The sequence below is a fragment of the Pecten maximus genome, unplaced genomic scaffold (genome assembly GCF_902652985.1).
Source record: "Pecten maximus unplaced genomic scaffold, xPecMax1.1, whole genome shotgun sequence".
Lineage (NCBI taxonomy): Eukaryota > Metazoa > Mollusca > Bivalvia > Pectinida > Pectinidae > Pecten > Pecten maximus.
The window spans coordinates 44,413-65,686 of NW_022982880.1; the positions used below are offsets into that span (position 1 = coordinate 44,413).

Sequence of the window (21,274 nt, forward strand, 5' to 3'; positions counted from 1 at the left end):
CGCTACCTTCGCCCGTCCAGTTGTTACCCACCTCACAAAACAGGGAGCATTAAATATTCAAAAGTTTTGAACATTTTGAAATTCTCAATTTGGGGTACGGAGCAGCCTTGATTGATAGCCATATCGATATGGTGAAAGCATTGGACAGGGAGAGAAACTGGAATACAAAGCCAGACCAAACACTGGACAAGCAACTTATGTAGTAACCTTTCATCCCAGCCTGCAGCGTTGTCAAAAATCTTCAAGAAACACTTGCACATCCGCTTTTGTCCAGTAAACGCGAGTGTATTTTCGCAAAACCACATTAATTAGCTTACAGCAGACTAAAAAAACATAAAAGATAATGGTAGTCAGCAGTAAACTTCCTCCACCCTCTCATACAACTGCCACAGGCTGTATCCAGTTGTAAAAATTGTCCATACACTCTCAGCATCAATTCATTCAATTGTGAGACGGATGGACAGAACCACCGCATCCTCCAGTCGGTCTCCTGCACATCGGCCAATGTAATATATATATACCTTTTTGCCTGTGCCAAGTGTAACATGCAGGATGTAAGGGAGACCAAAACACCACTCAATTGGGCGATTGCGAATGACGGTTGTTCCATCAAGCAGAAACGCCAGGACCTGCGCGCAGTGAGACATTTCAACCTGCCGAGCCACACATGGCGTTACATGCAGGTGATCATCTTTGACCACTGCGGGAGTTTGGTATGATCAGCAGCGCCTAAATAAAGACGACATAGGATCTACCAACTTCAAATCGACTTCCCAATCGGCATAAATGAAAGATAATTCGCCATATGCTACGTTGTTGAAGGACTCACACAACTTAACATCGTATTATACATGTTATTACTAGCGGCTCCTTCGCCTCTTCCGCTGATTTGTTTTGTTTAAAGTTTTCATCACCTTTAAATTGATGTATTACACTGGTTTATAGCATATATATGAGCACATGAGTACTCGTAGGGCAATATCCCTCATACTTACAGTGGACGGGGAAATCTCCACTTTGGTAATTGGCGACTGTTTTTTCATGTAATCCTACGCCATTCTATTTTAAGTAGAAATGTATTTTTCAAACCTCAAAACATCATCTTAACCTCAAGCATAGGAAGAACCCGCTCCGTATGTTTATTAATCAGAACGATTCCTACAAATTTCAGAAACAAACTTTCTTCGGGGACTTGTTTCGAGTTAAAACAGCAGCTGATCGGCTGAGTTAGTTGTGAGCGTACTTCTGTCAGCAATACCCTACATAGCACGCGCTGTCATCACTTGCAACTTGCACTGTTACTTTTTAGTCTATTTATTTATACCATTTACACACCACCTTAGATGTTTTCTAATTAATTACACCAGGCCTTTGGCGAATTAATTATCAACCGAAGGGATCATTAACAAAAACATAACGATATTGTTCGTTGTTTATCTATCAAACTTGTATAATATATGTTGGTTCATCTTCTGTATATGTTGTTTATTAATCCAATACATGTATAAACACTATGTACAAAGTGGTCAGCCTTTCGGCCAGCGGCCGGCTTGAGTGCCAAACCCAAGACTCCCTTTCAGTTATGTGTACAAGACTTAAGTACACCGATTGACAATTTCCTACATCAGACAGTTACCTAATACCTATATATGGAACCCGTAGGCCACTAATCTCTTGCATAACATATCTGGTAAATTGTATGGCAGGTGACCAGCCTTTATACATGATTAAGTAGGTACATGTATATACTTTAGCTTAGTAGCTGACGCAGTCTGTCTCATAACTGGGCTAACATATTTAACTAAATTATATTTTTGAAATTAGAAATAAAACTATTTTACGGCACATTCGTCCCTCTGTAATAATTGATGGCAAATTAGAATACAATTTCGGCATCATGGTTAATTACTAATATGGGCACATTCGTCCCTCTGTCATAAAAAATGAGTCGTATTTAAAACTTATTGAAGACTTACATGTACTAAACCTTAAAGACCTTTAGTAACTTACATTGTTAAAATGAATTATAGCAGAACAAAGCTTTAACGTAGTTATTTCCGTACTTTATAAAAAACAAGAGAACAAAAATACGATATGAAATATCATTCATGTGCTGTTACGGAATGAAAATATGAAAATAAAAAAAATATTACTTGTTGTGACGTCTACCGTACACAAAGCCAAGTCATGAATGTCGCACTCCAATTAGGCTGACACTAAAATAATTAATGAAATGAAGCTTACCAAAAGAATTCCTAGTTGAGTTATAGTATGTGTCTATATCCGGATACTATAGAAACAAAGACAAATATTTTCCGGCATTAACATTGCATCGGGTGTTTCTGATCCGTAGATGTATAGTGTATGTGGTGTATGCCATACGAGTACAGTAGAATCATATTAATGTGCGTAAAACCGCATCACTTTCTCTGTCTCAGACATATATAATGGTCGAGTTTCAATAACAATTGATCCCCGTGTTAAACCACGTGGACAAAACTCGCCATAAAAAATATATAATGATATGTAAATGTAAAAATGTAAGTGTTCTTAGAAATCTTATGGTAATAATGATATATCGTAACAACACAATTCATGGATGTCAACATAATTTACAAAGGAATAACAAATATATAATATTGTAAATCTATCCTTGCTTTGAGTGTGAAAACCTTTGAGACGGCCATTAATGACTACAAAACCAAAAATAAGATTTTGTAAATAAGATAAATTGAATTAGCTGATGCTTAAAAACTGTATCATTAGCATTATGTAGTAGCTATTATGTAGTAATAAGGTAAATCATATAAAAGGTTTACAAAAATACTGAAAACAGTAGTACGTTAACTGTAAATGATGTTAAATGAAAAGCTTGTAAAAATATTTTTTGCTGACGAATGTAGTTATTAATACGTTCATATTTTAACAGGCTTAACATTATCATGTTATGTAGAGCTGTATTTATATTCAATGGCGGTAGTAACCAATAATAAAACATAATATGTATACCTTACTATAAAACATTGCAGTATATATATATAAGTCCCGAAACGGTCATTCGAATGTCACTAATAACACAAATCGTGAATTGTTCAAATGCAGTTGAATCCACTGGTTCCAAGATATTGAATGGCAAAGTTCAAATGAATTTTAAGAAAATGAATGTTCATCATATGTGCTGCGGCAAAGTGATAAAGTTGATGAGGGCTTGCTTCTGCTGTAAAACCAACTTTTCTAACAAGCATGATATATCTCGCACAATAAGGCTGAGAAAAATAAATGTAAAATGTTCCAGAAAGTTCCTTGATATAAGTGGTTATTGATGCATTTCCGGGTATAGAAATGTTATTAAAATCTTCTTTCTTGGTCTTAGAACAGGTATTTCAAATCCGTAGTATCACATCTTGAGGATGGAATTCTGGATATGAAACAATATAGAAAACTTCTTCCTGGCGTTAATCCGCAGTTATTTGCACTTGAGTACTTTTCTTTTTCAAAGGATGTAAAGCTTGAGAACCACACCAATTGAAATGTCCACTTCTTTACTGTACCAAACCAGTAGATGTACCTGATTTGATGTTGAACTACCAATAATGACACTATTTTCACCACTCGTGTTATCTTGATCATTCCACCTGAATGCCTCTTGTATGTCCTCCACATGATCATTTTCAGTTCTACCGACGACTTGAATACATCTTTGAACTCCTTAAAGCATATTGGTGATATATTTTGGAAACATACTGTACATGTAAATAATGACATCAAAAGTCAAAATCATACAATCAAAAAGTTTTTTAAGCTAATCGGGAAATTATACATACACTGTATATATTTTTTGTTGTATCCTTCCTCAAATACATAAATAAAGGAAAATCTAAGTAAATTGACAGGAAATTTATAAGATCTTCAGCTAAAGCTTCATCTTCACTACCTAGCTGAAGCTATGTTTTGACATTAAACTGGGCACTCCACGTTGTTTCTTTTAATTTTGTTAACAATACTTGTCTTTACGTAGATTCACAGGAACTATATTATCTTAGCAACCAAGACAGCCGTAGTTACCAACGTCACAACACATCACGACTTTTATTTTCTTCGTACGGGTTTTCAATGATTTGTTTTATGGCTGTATGAACCCAATGGGATACAGACATATTCAATATATAGTGCTATGTAGAATATGTCTGTATCCCACTGTGTTCATACCACCGTTAACACAATAAAAACACCGTTCAATCCCAATATGTACCTATAACTTTAAAGTGAAATTTTAACCAATAATCAACATTATTAATTTTAAATTATTCATTAAAAGGGCACATCAATCAACAAACACCCAAAACATTCCAGAATCTTCTAAGTGAAGAAAAAAACCCACAATAATTAGTAAACCAATGCAAGTTTGTTAAGAATTGATGGAAATAATGCAAAGATATTCATAGAAAATTTCAACATTTCAAAAAAAAAAAAAACATGCATGGATAATAATATATACAAATTAAGTAAAATCAATCCAGTGTAAATAACTGTCTCCTTAAACGAGGTCGCGAGATTGCGAGGTGAGGAACCTCCTGATTTTAGGTCGAGATTACGATGTCGCGAGATTACGAGGTGGCCCTAACCGACCAACATATTATTGTATACTTATAACGTCAATAAAGTCTTGCCCTAGATATTTATTCTATACAATATCCGGACTAGGTCATCAGTGCCTATTTTTTACCCCATCTTTGCTGTTATAGTCATAACTTCTCTAATTTATAACTTGGGGGTATATCTTTTTATCTGTAATTGATTCGTCATTAATAAATGACCTTTTCAAAACATATTATGTCTTCATTATCAATTTCGAGTGTTTCTTAACAGCAAACTAGCTGTGATCACCCAGCTCGTGTATAAGACCGAGATGACATAAATAACATTCATTTATATTTGTATAAATAAATACATTTATGTCAGTCTGTAATTGTTTGTTTATTATATGATGAGAGGGGCATTTGGACCCTCGCATCTTCCATTGTTTCTGGTTGTTATGTAGATGGGCTAACATTGAGGGGTCAAGAAGGAGGTCCATACCTGGGCCACGTGATGGAAAATTCCCAGGACTTGATGTTGATGTTGATGTTGCTGGTTTAAAGTCTCGATTTAGGTTACAACCTCTATTCGCGACTCTAGGTTAGAACATTAGTCCGGGGTGACTGTTAGGTGTTGTCAGTTGGTGCTCCCCTCCTCCTTTCTCAACGCGGGCTTGGGACCGGCTACGGCGGAGTTCTTCCCAGGACTTGATTGACCTCTGGTCATTTTGGCTGAAGCGATATCAGCTTTTGATTGGTCAGCCAATCAGCAGCCACGTAGCCCAGCCACCGGACCTATCACAGAGGAGATTGACCCTCAGTAGCGTCACCTCCATTTCGAAAATCGAATGTAAAAGTTTATCTCCACTGATGGAAGTTTTTGTAACACTTTTGATTTCCCACTCTTATACCCTCCCAGTGTAACATGTAAAGATCTGTCAATTTTTGACTCCTTATACTTGCTAATATGCAAATGGTATCTTCAGGTTATATAATCTTTATAATTATCGCTGATAATTATTGCTTTAAATCAATTATGGGTGTATTGTTTGTGCAATATGCATGTCGTGCCTATTTTTTACCCCATCTTTGCTGTTATAGTCATAATTTCTCTAATTTATAACTTGGGGATATATCTTTATATCTTAATTAATTTGTCATTAATAAATGATCTTTTCAACACATATTATGTCTTCATTATCAATTTCGAGTGTTTCTTAACAGCAAACTAGCTGTGGTCACCCAGCTCGTGTATAAGACAGAGATGACATAAAGTACAGCTACGACGTCTCTCATAACCTACAACGTAACCTGTGTTTAGACTATTAATACTATGTGTATGTTTCCTTATGTGGATGGCTGTACATTCCTTAACAGCCCTTGTTAGATGGATTTGAAGTAGACCAGGCTGATGAAACATGTATTGGTGGACATGCCAGTCCTGGGATAGACAGATCTGGTGCGGTTGGCTCAGCGGGGTTTTCGTTGATTGGAGGATAAAATGTTCCTGCAATGTAAAAGCTTCAATATAACATATTTTTTATATGTATGCTGCGACATATTAAGACGACATATATCATCTGAAAGAGAAGGAATATCCGGTTTTATTACATTGATTTATTTGTGCAAAATCTCTATAAGGTTAAATATTTACCTATCTATATCAATCTATCTATTATACTAACACAAATGACGAAGGAAGACAATTTCATGAATCGTGTAACTAAGGAACTAGGAAATCCATGAGGTGTAGTGGTATAAGATGCAGGTATTTCCGATTGTCGCAGATCGTGAATTCGAGGCGCTGTCAGGACACGTGCCATAAAATTGTCTTCCTTCGTCATTTATGTTACTGTTATATAAACACACATATGCATCATTCGACGACCAATTTACGAGAAGCTTTTACCCAGCCATGGCTGGTCTCTTCAGGTATGATTTATATTCACATAACTCAATAACGTCATAATTGACGTGACGTCACGATGTATACATTCACGTTACAACTATTTAATATGGCGCAAATGTTAACTTTGTCTTGCTAAGACTGGGTTTTGATATTTTTGTTAACTGATCCTCTTTCTTTTCCACTAAAGCGGTATCATATGACTGTGATTGATATACACATGTATAGGTAATAAATTGAATTGATCTCCAGCACAATTACGAATATGCTTTTCGAAATATTTTTTCGGAGTCAGTCTATGTACAATCGTGCGTCATTACTAATTTGACCAATATAGAAAACAGCACATTTAGAACAAATCATAGCATATTTGGACACCCCTGGATTAACACCAGAATCATCTTAGAACATGTCAACATTTGTTTAAAACTTCTAGATTACCGTCTACTAAGTAAAATAGTGTTGAGTGTTATAAAAACTGTTTCTCATACGGCTATTACTTTATGTAATAAATTTAAGATTTATGTTTAAATAACTACATCGACATCTCATACCTGGTTCTTCAGTATCATGGATCATCGTTTCATTTTCAGGAGCTGTAAATAAACAAAAATAGAACAATGAGTATGAGTTTCCACTAGCGAAGTATGCCGAGGTCTTTTACAGGTACATGTACATGTATGAGGATAAATATAACATAAACAATGTTTTCTATATACCATGACCTAACTAGTAATCTCAAACTGATAATTGTGGCAATAATATATTCAACTTAACGATATGAATTTTCTTAACAAATTACTATATTGAATCCGAACTGAGACAAATTCCTATGATGCCCTTACGACGGACAAATGTCTGAATAAACAAATTTTGAACCTGTTCCTCCTTTTGGATGTCTGTTTTCGCCTACTTCTTGGATACCTCTTAATGACAGCGATTCTGAAAAATGAAATTAGGTGCATCTTAGCTTGACCGTACATACTTAAATTGAAAATGTTTTTAGTCATTATTTATCTAAATGGAAAATATACACACTGGAAGGTTTTCTAAACCAGTAACGTGTTCTATTGAATCCATTCAACGAACATTAATGAAATGATATAAACGAAAGCACATGTATCAGTATGTTTTATTTGACGGCGGATTTATAAAAGATATACTCCCCGTAAAATAAAAAAATCGCTTTAGTTAAGCACTCATTGCAAAAAAAAAAAAAAATGAGAAAACCGGCATTAAAACTAACGTGTTATTCTAACTCAAATTCGACAAAACGAAGTCAATATTAGAACAAAACCATATACTTTAATGAAGACCTTTGAAGAAGAGCAAGAAGAATAAGACCTTGTGGTCCAGTAGAGTAAGCGTCTTCTGCTTAATCGATGACACCCGACATACCAATCGAGTCCGGTTTAGTCACGTTCTCAAAATGATAACTTCCATGCTACCACTAGCCAATAACTACGCCTGACTTCCTATCGCACAAAGACATATACTATTTCAAAATATGGTCATGATATCTACCATAAAATGTTCCTAAACATACAACAGTTTGCAGTTGTAAAAAACGCATATATGTGATATATTTAGACATTCACATATGCAAGAACCTTTCGCCCCTGCCGGTATAACTGATAAGGAATCCACTACAAGAGTAAGTGCCCATTGGTCATGTCCGTTAATTAATGACTGATAACATGTGGTGTATACCTTACTTCAAGGTAGTCCTGATATGCCACTACAGAACAATGTAACTATTGTGTGCCAAAACTTTATCAGTCAGTCAGCTTAAAAAAGCTTATCATCCTTTAACTTAGCTCTATAATGTCATTGTAGAATTGAAGCTGAAGTATTTTTGTATAATTTTATAAGTTCTACTTTCCACAACGCGCAGCCCTAATGGCCCTATCGTCATAAATTGTATGTTATCTTGAAATCAGCGATTGTTCCTGAAATATAGCAAAATGCCCCAGCATCATCCCTTGCTAAACCCTTGCACCCTTTCGCTTACATATTATATGGTCAGTATTATTCAATAGCTATTCTAAAAACATAAGGAGACGAATTTGTACTATGTACTTGTCTCTGAACCCTTTTATTTTTTGTATAATGTATGAACTATTGCAAATTAAAATAACGAAATAAAGTTTAAACTAAATCATGTGGTATGACGATCAATATTGACATGAACGGTTACCTGATTCATTAGCAATTTCGACATCTCGTTCCCTCCTCCGATGGTGTTGATATACTGGTAATTAACAGCAAAATAACATGCATTAAAAACTATTTAAGATTAACACCGAATTGTCAAATGATTTTGTTTCTCCGTGTGATTTTCTGTTTGATTCGTTAACATATATGGATGTGTCATTTAAAAAAATGAAGTTTGATTGACCAACTGATGTGGTAATAATTTATTCTCACAATCCTTCCTTGTGCTAAAAATTAATCGTGGTGAAAGCAGACTTCCTGGTAGAAAATCTAACATATTGATTATTTATATTTCAAAACAAGTGTATCTTTAAAAGTCTTTATCATTTATATATGTAAAATATTTATGATGCCGGTAGGAATATCAAGGGTATATGTCATCTCTTTCAATACTCCTGGGTAACATGTGAATTTTTCATAGTGTTTGACAATTTCTTTTGTCAACAATACAAAGTTCAAAAAGACACTTAAGTAAAAGGGATAGAAATCATAAATGTTAGTTAAATATTTATGCTTATACTTTATTGTATTCAATACATACTGTCAATAGAGCTATCGTATGCTACTGATCGAGCCCAAGTGACGAAGACACAGAAAATGTTACTTCCAATTCGATATGCCAACCTATAACAACGCCTAAATGGTGATATAATAGTACAATTGAATTAACCTCATCAGTCATTCATAAAATAAATTCGAAGGCGAAACGAATCTCCTCGTACCAAGTATTAACTAAAACAAATGTTTTTATAGTAATAATCACCTCGATTTTGACCCCAGAGTCAAGAGACAACAGATGATGTTGTGAATAAGAATATGAACTTTCAAGACAATCGGACAATTAATGAAGTTAGTAGAGCCAGGATGTCATAAATATATTGATAGTCAGATTTACCTCAAGTTTGACCCCTGTTAGTTGAAACACCTCAATTCATAACGGGATGCCCGCTGTGAGTAAGTGTATCAAGTTTCAGGAAAATCAGAAAGTTAATGACGCAGGTAGAATAAGGACGTCGTTTGGTTTCTTACGGTACGTATAGGATTACCTCTTACGGTACGTATAGGATTACCTCTTACGGTACGTATAGGATTACCTCTTACGGTACGTATAGGATTACCCTTTATATATATATATATGTATAGGCCCTCGTCGACTCGTTGCAAGATAACAACCCATGTGTGAAACGGTGATTAATTGGCAATATTTACAGCAATCAATACCGTACTAATGATTTATAGAAGACTTCTCTCTACATAGCAACTACTTGTAAAATAGTTATCATTCAGTGAGATATATTTATTGCATGGCAAGACTTTACCATTCAGAAATCCTCTACTTGTCTTGACGTTAAGATATAGATTGCCGATTCCAATCAACACAAGGAGGACCAAACCTATGATAATGATGCCGTACAGCAGGCTAGAAAAACATGGAAGACATCACTGTTAAACATACTAGTATAACAATATCTTAAATGTATTTATGCATGCTCCACATAAAACTAAAACCAATGATTGAATTGAAAAGGCCATCTCATACAAGATGACAATTTATTATAGAAACATGAAAATTATTATCATCAGAAATATTTTGAAAAGCTCATCATAAGATGGCTAATTCCGCATCAGTATTAGAACAATATTCCTAACAGATTGCTAATAGCTTGTTAATAGCTTTTATTCCGTGATAAGTATTAGTTATTATAATGTGTTTTGAGATTGCTACAAAAGAAACGAAAAGGTAGTTTTATAAATACAAAATTACGATTGTATACAAGACATTGCGTTTTAATTCCAATGTTATTGTAACACGGACGCTTCGGGCTATGTTGGTACTGTAGTCTCGTTGTGCATGCTAATATAGTCCTTACATTTGAACACGGGTAGTAGTCTACTATTTCGGCCAATTTCATTTAAAAGAAAGTCGAAAAAGCCCAATATTTACATGTCACGGAACATTTTATGTTATAAAGTAGGTGATACAGTGTTAGTATTATCTGGGCAGGGAAACGTAACGAAGGGAGTTATAAATCATGTCTTAACTGTGACTAAATCTGGCTGAAACTCGTCGGGAATGGAACTGTACCAACCTCAGTGAATGACCGTGCGAGTTATTCAGATCAGTAGGGACCTGGCGTGGTGAAGCCATGGTAACCTCATTGTAGCTTTTCTCATCTGTCCTACCAAGGCAATCGGTTGTTTCACAAGGTGAAGTGACCTCAGTTTTGCTTTTGGTCGTCAAAGGCTTATGTAGAAACATTTTCCTAAGTCGCAATCGCTCTCCGCAAATTGTGTCCGCAGTTGCATTTCCTTCTTTCGCGGTAACTTTACCATGCGTTTCACAACTAAATTAGGTGGAAAAAACAACTTTAACGAGTATTAATTACAGGAACGTACGGTAGATAATATCTGTCATATCTACTCTTTCCAGTGGAATGTGCTGTCGTCTGATTATATATATGATTGTGTGCAGTTGATATAATGCGTTTACAACTTGACTTCAATCATGTACATTAGTATAGATTTCCGTGGGGCTCAAATTTCTTGTTGCTTTTCCACTGTTGGCATTGAACTTTGTGTAACGATAGTTTTCACGAAATCATTAGCGTTTATTTAAAATCCTGTCAAATCGAAACAAATCATAACTACGTAAATACACTAGATCGTAAATCTAAAAGTAGCCACAAAATCGTGACCTTACGGTTAATAGTTCTAATTATGATGAAGTATTCATCATTCGTTGAAATAAAGATTGTTATTACCCGGTGTGCGGCTGACAGAAGTCGTAGTTACTTGTGTTTTTGTACGTTCCATGTGGACATGGTATACACCGGCCACCTAGGGTATCAAAACAATACTATAATGGAATGCAGTAAACAATCTTACTGTACTAGTATATACTTATTCAATGTAAGGACGGACTTATATCCGTGATTAAAGGTTCATATTAGTCACAACATAATAGGGCACCATGTCATCAAATAGGCTATATAACTTTTACAGCCTGAAGTATTCAAGATTCCATACTTGTATTGGTAAGTTCCAGTCCAGGCGCGCAGCTTTTCACTTTTGTGCAGAATAGGTTATCCCCAATAAACCCCCTTGATAGGTCACAGGAACAGCGGACTGCCTTTCCATTTTCAAAGACAGGTGCTGTTTCTTTAGAAAAGAGAGAAAAAAAAACACGAAAATATTATTGCTATTACAATTAAATGGAACGTTAGGAGGAATGTTATATTTCAAAAGCAGCTATTCAGAGAATGTAATAAACAATAGTCGAGTTTCACAATACCGTATTTTTCCCCGCGAAAAAAAAATCGAAACCAAAACGAGGCTATACATTCCGGGTTTGGTAAACAAAGATGGCGTCGTCCACCGTCAAAGATACTATCTCTCCAAACTCCCTATCTGATTTCAAGACATTAACTGTCAAACAACTGAGGTCTTGGCTGAAGAATGAAAGAGCAAGCATAGACGGTAATAAGGCAACTTTAGTGTCAAGACCATTTGCTATTTTCTCTTCCAAGTCACTGAAAGCGGCGGAAAATCCTACCGGCACGACTTTTAACTCTGTCAGTAGCGATGTGATAGGCAACACGTTCTCAGATCTTATGTTATTTGCCGGCGACGTTGAGTGGAAGAATGACTTAAGGACATTACCAAACACAAATTTTCATCAGATTTATGAGTATCTGGTCGTTCAGACGAAGAAGTTCGGCAATTCCATCATGAAAGGAACGGCGTACAAGAAGGAGAGGGCGTATGGCTTCTTCAAAGAGGGACATGTAAATGACGTCAAGATTGCACACCGAAATGATGGTATGGTTTTCATCAGGGCGAAGGTCGTTGCATCAATGAGAAAAGTCCGATACAACGTCATCACTGTGTTCTTGGCCAATGGAGATGTGAAGTATGCCGCTTGTGATTGTCCAGCAGGGTAAGTACATGTGTACACTACTACATTGTATACTAGATGCCCTCTTATGTAATAAGCTTAACGTTATACATGTGCATGTTATATTAAATAACTATCAGCTAGGGGGCATGAGTATGGTATATGTGCAACTATTCCAATTAGTTGTAATATATATTTTTTTAGAAACTGTATTGTTTCATTTTATTTGATTTACAAAATTTATACATGTATCTATCTTAAAGTGATTTGTTTTATGTACAGTACTATGGTAGCTAGTAATATATAGCCTTATACATGTGGGTAAGTTAGTATATGGGATGCTACAGTTTTCTTTTATCAAATTATAATCCTGAACTGATCTCTAATTTTTGTTTATTTTTGTTTCAAAAGGAGTGGTATCAATGCAGAAGGGAAATGTAATCATGCTGGTGGTGTTCTTTTCTATGTTGAGGACTTCTGTAGGAAAGGTTTTCATGAGGAGTCAGAGCCCCTTACCTGTACCTCAAAACTTAGCCAGTGGGTAGTACCAAGAAAACTTAATGTACAAGCCAGTGCCCTGAAAGACATGACCATCCACAAACACAGGCATGGGAATGATAACATTAATGATCAGATGTTAACTGTCTCCAGTTATGATCCACGTGCACCCAAGGACAGGACTCAGGATTTGCATGCATTCTGTACACTCTATGAAAATTTGGAGCAGGATTTTCCACATTCAGGTTTCTTTCTGTTTCATTCAAAACCAGATTCACAGAGTCAACTTGAAACTGAGGAAAGTATTCCAGTGTCAGAATTTGTGGATGTATATACAGAAAATACCTTTGTTCCAATTTACAATAACACTGACAGAAATAAAATAATGGATTGCATTAGCTTCAAAAAGGGAATGCATAATGTTATTGGTGATGGTGAATCTGATAAAATGGAAAGAGCCGTGGACATATATATGGAAAAAGATGTATCATATCTTAACTTGCATGAAAACATTATTTCTGCGATAGAAGTTGAAACAAGAAAACAGTCAAAGTCAGATATTTGGTGTAGTTTACATGATATTGTTCTCACATCTTCCAATTTTGGAAAAGCAGCTAAATGTTCCAAAAACCCAGAAAGTATTCTGCGTGCTATTTTGTATAGTAATATATCAGATTTACCTGCTGTGCGATATGGCCGTGACAATGAAGAAAATGCAATTAAATCATATATTGATAAAATGGAGAAAAGTAATAACCCAGTGACAGTAGAGAAGAGTGGTATTATAATTCATCGTGAAATACCGGGACTTGGAGCTAGCCCAGATGGAAAAGTATTTGATACAGTTTGTCAGGAGTTTGGTGGACTAGAGGTTAAATGTCCTGTGTCAAAGGCAGGTATGACAGTTGAAGAAGCTTGTGATCACAAGGGGTTTTATCTCAGAAATGACTGTGGTAAAATTCATTTGAAAAAAACTCATGATTACTTTTATCAAGTACAAGGGCAGATGTTTATTTCTAGCTTGGAATGGACAGACTTTGTAGTTTGGCTAGGAAAAGAAATATTTGTAGAGCGTGTGAAGTTTGACTCCAACCTCTGGCATTCTCACATCATGCCTAAAATACTTAACTTCTACACAAAAGTGTTTGTTCCTGAACTTCTCACACAACACGTGAAACACAGTATGCAAAGCTAGTGGTTTGATATTGCATGCCTTATTGTCATTACGTATACATTGATCACTTCTGATATATATATATATGTATCAACTCATTTTACTGCAACATGAAAATGTAGTATCAACAAGGTATTAACCTTGCATAGGCTAGAGACCAAAATATGTACATTGTACATCCGAAACATTTAGTCTTAGTGTTATTTTACAATCTGACTCAATATATATTTAGTAAGCATGGGTTCAGTTACATGGTAATTAATTAAATCACACATTACTTTGTGAAAGTAACATAATCGTAAAAAATATTTGTATTTTAGATCTGACATATGATACATGTAGAGTGAATTAAAATATTTGTGCAGTTTAGATAATTTAGCACTAAATGTACCAGTGCAGTCAGTGCTTGTGTCTTTTGGTACTTCATGATGTTCAAAACTCCTGATTAGACCATAATTACACAGTCTTAAGTTTAATATTGAATTTTTGGGTCTGTCACACAAAGAATTCCTGGACAGACTATTTTGTCTAGGGAACAATATGAATTAATTAATTGTTCTCACATACATGTGTATGTACATGTAAAAGACTTGACCGTATAATTTTAGCTTTAATTATCTGGCCAGGTATATATATATATGTTACTTTCATATGCATATAGTAAGTAAGTCATTATAATTTTTCTCTCCATCGCCTTCCATTGTGCAATAACTAACACTTAAGTTACAGGTAAATTCTATAAATAAATTAAAAACCCTTTCAAGATTTTTAACATTCAAAGTAGAAGATAAGAGAATATGAGAAGTTTATATTAGATATTTATGAATTTGATTTGTTTTATTTAATATCAGTAAATAATGTACAATGCAATTAAGTAATTAAATGTAATTGGGCTATATATCCATTTTGAATGTAATTAATTCAATTACAATTCCACGAATTTTCAATAACACATTACATTCAATTGCTTGAAAAAATTAATGCATTGCCATCAATTAGTAATTATTACCATATGCATTGCATTTTATAATTACCTGATGCTTGATACCTATACCGAGTACAAATTCATTAATTTTAATAAGAAATCCATTGTGTTACCAAATTAATATGACCAATCACCATTATATATATCTTGACCAAGTATACAGTTTTATAAAAATGAATACTCAAACATCCATGTGTCACAACTATTTCTTTGTGCAGTACTTGGTGATTACTTGAGGAGTCAAACATCTTTATCTCGATGTAACTCGAACTGATGAATGGGTTACATTTGAGAATGTGTTATGTAGCCAATATGCTGACTTATCATGATTGAAATACTAAGATAAAGAGGTTAAACTGTACTTAAAACATTTTGAAATGTAATAAAAGGACTAGTACAGAAAGTTTATCATGTTTTATTTCTTTAATACATATATATATCACTTAATTATGTAACAGATCAGCAGTGGTTTTGGTCTAGGTATGTAAATGTACACAACTGGAACTGGAAGACTATGTAGGAATGTTGGACACTATAACTGCCTGGCCACATAATATACTGTATTTGACCCAATAAGTGTCCAGTGCTTCCTAAAGACCCACCTTTTATATACAGTGACTATGGATTTATAATGGCAGAATAGCATAAAAAGTCGAGAGAATAATTCCTAATTTACATTTTAAATTCAAACTTTTCCTGAACCTATCAGCCATTTGTAACTCTCATGTGTGATGGAGGAAGCAAAGGAGGGAGAAAGTTGGTCAAAAATGCACACACTTTCACAATTTGTCCAGCAACATGAGCTAAACTGAGTGGCAATACACCGTCCAATAAATGATCATTTTTAATCCTCCCTATTTCTCTTTCTACATGGATTCGCAGAGAAGCTATTTTCATGGTTTTGTCCACTTCCTCAGCAGTAAACTGACTCCGTCCTCCTAGAAAAGGGGGTATATTTAAGGAAACGCCAGAGGGAAGAATGTTTTCTATGTCAAAACCCCTATCTGCCATGAGATTGTCACCTGGTTCAAGTAAATCTAGCAAACCAGACTTAATAGTTATCTCTTTGTCACTGACACGTCCTCCCCAGAGATCGGACACAAATGTACAACACCCATTAGGGTTCACTCCTATTAGAACTTTGAAAGTATTATGATGTTTGTACGATGACCATGTTTGCGACTGGGCAACCATGGATGATGGGACTTCTACATACATTTCTGTACAGTCTATAATCAATCTTGTTGTATCATAATCCTTGAACTCTGGTGGCATGTTTTGTCTGGTCATATTTTGGGATGGAAAGGGGAATAACTCCTGAAGTTCATACAGCAAAAAGTTTATCCAGGTTGTAAATAATTTGGACAAGTGTCCTTGAGAAAGGTGAAACCTGTCGGACAAATCCCTTACAAACAAACCAACTTTCAAACGCACTAAAACAATAAATAGTTCTTCTTTTCCAGTTAATGCACGCTTTTTCTCAGGTTTTCTTTTGTTTTCCTGATAAGCTGGAATAGAGTCATCCACTTCATTTCGGCCTCTCCAATAGTTCAATTTTTCAGTTTTCTTTAAGATATATGCATAAAAAGAGTTAAACACTTTAGCATCAGGAAAACCAGTATAAAATTGAACAGCATCCTTATCGTCCTCTATTTTTTCAAATGAAAACTTGTTGCCTTCAATTTCATTTTCAAGCTCTGCGATGTGCTCTTTTAAACAACATATTTGTTGATTTAATTTTAAAATTTCGTTCAATAAATTGGACTCGGACTGCTCATGATATTGATGATCAGCAACTGAACTGGGGAAATCCTGCTGGCTGGTCTGACAAGATTTGTCAAGTGATGTGTAATTATATGTTGCTTCTGTCTGACAGGCAATTGAGACTGAACATTCATGTTTTAGAACCTGTAAAAACAGTTAAAACTATATATATCATAAGTGCAAAAAAAATACAGATGAACATGACCAACAGAACATGTAATTGGCATTACATACTAACATACTCTATCAAGTATATAATGTAATTTTAACTAGTTTAGTTGTTTTTTTCTTGGTTACACATGTAGATTCTATCATTGGAAGGTCATTTCATATAGAGTAAAAAAAACAATCTCATATAAACTTGCATGTATGCACAATACTATTTAGCTTTATTCATAACATGTAGTAATCAATTGATGATATTATAGGGTAACTTTATACTTTAATCATTAAACAATATTTACCTTATTATTTGTTTCATCTTCAGGTAAACATGTACTTTCTTGCAATGGAAAGTAAAGCCGCTGCTTTGGTGGTTTTCTCTCGGATCTTTCCTCTTTCCATACAAATATAGATGGCTCAGATGTTTCTTTTATGGTCCACTTCTTCGAAACAAGAGAAATATGAATGTCCTTAGCAGTAAAATGTTTATCACAGATAACAGTAGTTGGTTTTAAATTAAATCCATCACGACCATCCTGTCTTTTAATTAATGAACACCATCTATTCTTTAGTGCTGGAGATTTAAGGACACGAGAAGGAATGCGAAAAAAATGATGTTGTGAAAGTTCATTTTCCTTGGTATAAGTTCTATTAGAGCAACCAAATACACAACACATTGCCCCTCGCCCTTCCCAAGCCTTAGACTTCTTTGCTGAAGACCTGGAAGCCATGGAGATCTGTAATGAAATCATGGACAAAAATACAAATGAGGGTTAATTATTACCTTTTTAATTATTTTTAGATAAATTTATGATGATTCAATATCATATAATTTTTGTATAGAAATCTAATTATATAAGTGGTTAATCAGTTCAAACTTGTGTTTCCAGTGACTCACAGCTGACTGTCCAAATTTATTTAGAATTCTCTGACAGTTTATCTATTTTCAGATTATATACATACTTCTCCAGCGTTTTGTCTAATGTATTCAATGAAAACTTCATTTGAAGCGCATAACTTGCTTGAAGCATCGCAAGCTTTAGCGACAAATATAATGGCGAAAACGAAATTAGAAACCTCGTAGACTAGGCTATCTATTTTTAGATTAAAGTAAGTAAGTAATGCAATATCAAATTATCAATATTGTGTGATATTACACGAATAAGTTAATAACTTAATGGCAAAATAATCACTGACACACTGTAACAAATTAATGCTCAAGAATAAAAATGTTGCGTAAAAAATGTCGTATAACGAAGACATCAATACCACAACACAAGCCCCTGTGTCGACTAACGTCACGAAAGACTCTAGAAAGTTGAGTCGAATCACAGAAAAATACAATGAATAGACGTATAATGACCTTGTACATACCGTTAAACAAGTATCAGCACACAAAGATCGTAGATTATTACAGCATCTGTCACTAAAGTTGAACTGTCAAATTGTAGCTGGATCTTCATCAGCTGATCGACTATCAAACCCGGAATTGATAGCCTCGTTTTGATTTCAAATCAAGAACGATAACTCTGATTACTTCTATACAACCGGTATCGTGAAAGGGGACTATTGATTTACAAGAAGTACACGTTTTAAATAATAGGAACAGATACAGTATTCGTCAAATAATAGAATAATAAAGCGGTTTCTCCCGTCAGTGATGCAAGGGACCAAAATTGTGAAAATCTATTGCGTCGCACTGTCGCATTGACACCCCTCTTCCTCCACGACAAGCGAGGAGCGATGAGGCTTTGCGACAAAATGAGCGTATAATTCGATGCAATAACGTTGCAGTGTGACGTATAACATACATTAAAGTTCTTAGTATACAGAACTCCCCCCCCCCCCCCCCCCCCCCCCGACCAGTGTTAACGCGGAACAAAGGCAATAATTGTATACTGTCGCCCTGTCACATTTGCGAAATACTTTTGTCGTACGGCGCTTCGTCCGTAACGTCTTCAAAAGTAGTCGAATCAGAGGAGTTCCAAGTATTCGGCTTGACAACAACAATGGCTGCCGGCGGACGCTATCGTCTGCCAACAGGGAGGAAATGGCGAAATTATTGCAAGAAAGGGATTCTAAAAACACCAAAATGGTCATCAATGGGGCCGTGGATTCCTTTAGACATTTCCTATCTGCAACAGGTAGACCAAAGGATTTTGAAAACATTGAACGTTCGACTGGGAGAATTTTATGCCGGGGTCCAGAAAGAGGATGGGGTACCTCTTGAACGATCTTCGTTGAACAGTCTAAACTATGGTTTGAAGAAATACAACTTATTGATACCAAAATTGATTCACTTATGTTTTTTTCGGTATAATAAAACAATTGCTGCCCTTGCTCCGGGTTGACATGAATATTCATGTCAACCCGGAACAAGGGCAATAATTGTATACTGTCGCCCTGTCACATTTGCGAAGTACTTTTGTCGTACGGCGCTTCGTCAACACAATGTACCATGCAAGAAGCAACAGTATACCCCTACGCCAAGCGACGACCTACAGTGCTCAATGTGAAGAGCGACGATGCGACATTCAACAAAACTTCTCGCCCATGCGAGTTTTTGTGTCGCACCGTCGCGTGATTATGTCGTGCTGGCGCGTTCATTATGTCGCTGGACATATTGTCGCTCGGTGCATGGCGCACTATCGCTCATCGCTTGGCGGGAGCGCCAATCAGCCACACTATAAATCCAATTTATTATATCGACGGGTAGTATTATAATTGCTTCTAACATTAAGTATCCAATCAAGATAAAAATAAAGATCAAACAAAGTAAGTAACCAAAGCAAGGTCAGTCTTCGTGCAATTAGAATTACACACCTTAGATTACTCAGTTAAATGAACAAATAGTGAGTGGGATCAGTACTCCCAATCCGTTCTGAAATAATAATAAAAATGAGGGGGGGGGGGGGGGGGGGGGGAGAGATAAAATTTGTTTGTGAAATATGTCGCTCCAATATCTTCTGAAAAGAGTTGACATGGTCCCCTTTGAAATAAAAAATAAATCCAAGAGTTAGTGAAATCAAATTACTCCATCTCTTTTGAAATAAGATAAATCCAATATATTGTGAAATAAGCTGGCCCCATCAATGAATCCAACAGTGTGTAAAATCAACCGGGTTCGCCCTTGACTTCAAAGCGAGAATAAAACAAAATCCCAGATTTTGATCCTTGATTCTGGTGTCCTCCAAACCAGTGTTCACGCGCGATATAATAAAATGGTTTTGTCCGACGAAGAAACATTAACTTTAACGCCATTTAAAGTTTTACCAATAGAAGTCATCCCTGCAACTTTATAATATTGCTTCAAACTTAAACCAGCATATTTAATATACAAATGTTATAGCTTTACATCTTTAAGTCCCTTATAGGTTATTTGTATCTAGCAATCATGATCTTGACTTTATCCCGACGCTTTTTCTGTTAAAGAAATCCTGCAATGGCAAAATACAGCCTCATTATCACTCAAAATAATTTTCCAAAGATTAGTGTCATTTTGGTTTAACATATTGATATAAGGACAAGATCAGCTTTTAGAAAAATATCGTTAAGGCAATCCTATAGTTCTTCAGAAGTAGCCGACTAAAGTACAACAATGACGGACATGCTCATTTCACCCCTTTGGAGTTAAACAGTACGTACAGTAACTACATGCAACACAAATGTTGATATTCTAGGCATACCTGGCAAAAAACACGCGTTGTCTACACGAACGCATTTTGGAATGTCTTTCTCGTAATGGACGATTCCGGAGTCAACAACTTGATCCTGCTTGCTGCCGTGAGGGCACAAATGACAATAGTCACTTGTGCTGTTCTTTTTGCAGAATGACGCCTCTAGAAAATAGAGAAAAAAGCAAATTCTTAGATAATGATTGAATGTCATAAAACAATCGGCTATACCATACCCCGGAAGAGTCCGAGTTTTCCATGTGTTTATTAGTCGGCCGATAATTCAATTTCTCCCGCAAATATACAGTATCAATTATCAGTATTAACACCAATAAATAAATAAACAAACAATATTTCCAGCTCTTACATGAGTAGTGCATGTTCTTACACGGAACACCTCGAGCTGTATAAACTAACTACCAGTG

General features: G+C 35.4%; 1 protein-coding gene and 1 long non-coding RNA gene across 2 annotated transcripts; both read right to left on the reverse strand.

Annotated features, from left to right (window-relative positions):
* Positions 1 to 4,915: 4,915 nt before the first annotated feature.
* Positions 4,916 to 20,952, reverse strand: LOC117321068. The gene is made up of 9 exons (XM_033875549.1): positions 20,862 to 20,952; positions 11,725 to 11,856; positions 11,460 to 11,535; positions 10,788 to 11,042; positions 10,017 to 10,117; positions 8,681 to 8,734; positions 7,363 to 7,425; positions 7,038 to 7,079; positions 4,916 to 6,084 (listed from the first exon to the last, which is right to left on the reverse strand). Exons 4-9 carry the CDS (start codon positions 10,955 to 10,957, stop codon positions 5,948 to 5,950), a joined length of 567 nt encoding a protein of 188 aa, XP_033731440.1. The 5' UTR covers positions 10,958 to 11,042; positions 11,460 to 11,535; positions 11,725 to 11,856; positions 20,862 to 20,952; the 3' UTR covers positions 4,916 to 5,947.
* On the reverse strand, positions 15,649 to 18,919 carry LOC117321069. The gene is made up of 3 exons (XR_004531204.1): positions 18,550 to 18,919; positions 17,478 to 17,645; positions 15,649 to 17,157 (listed from the first exon to the last, which is right to left on the reverse strand). It is a non-coding gene; the product is annotated as an uncharacterized LOC117321069 (long non-coding RNA).
* Positions 20,953 to 21,274: the final 322 nt, after the last annotated feature.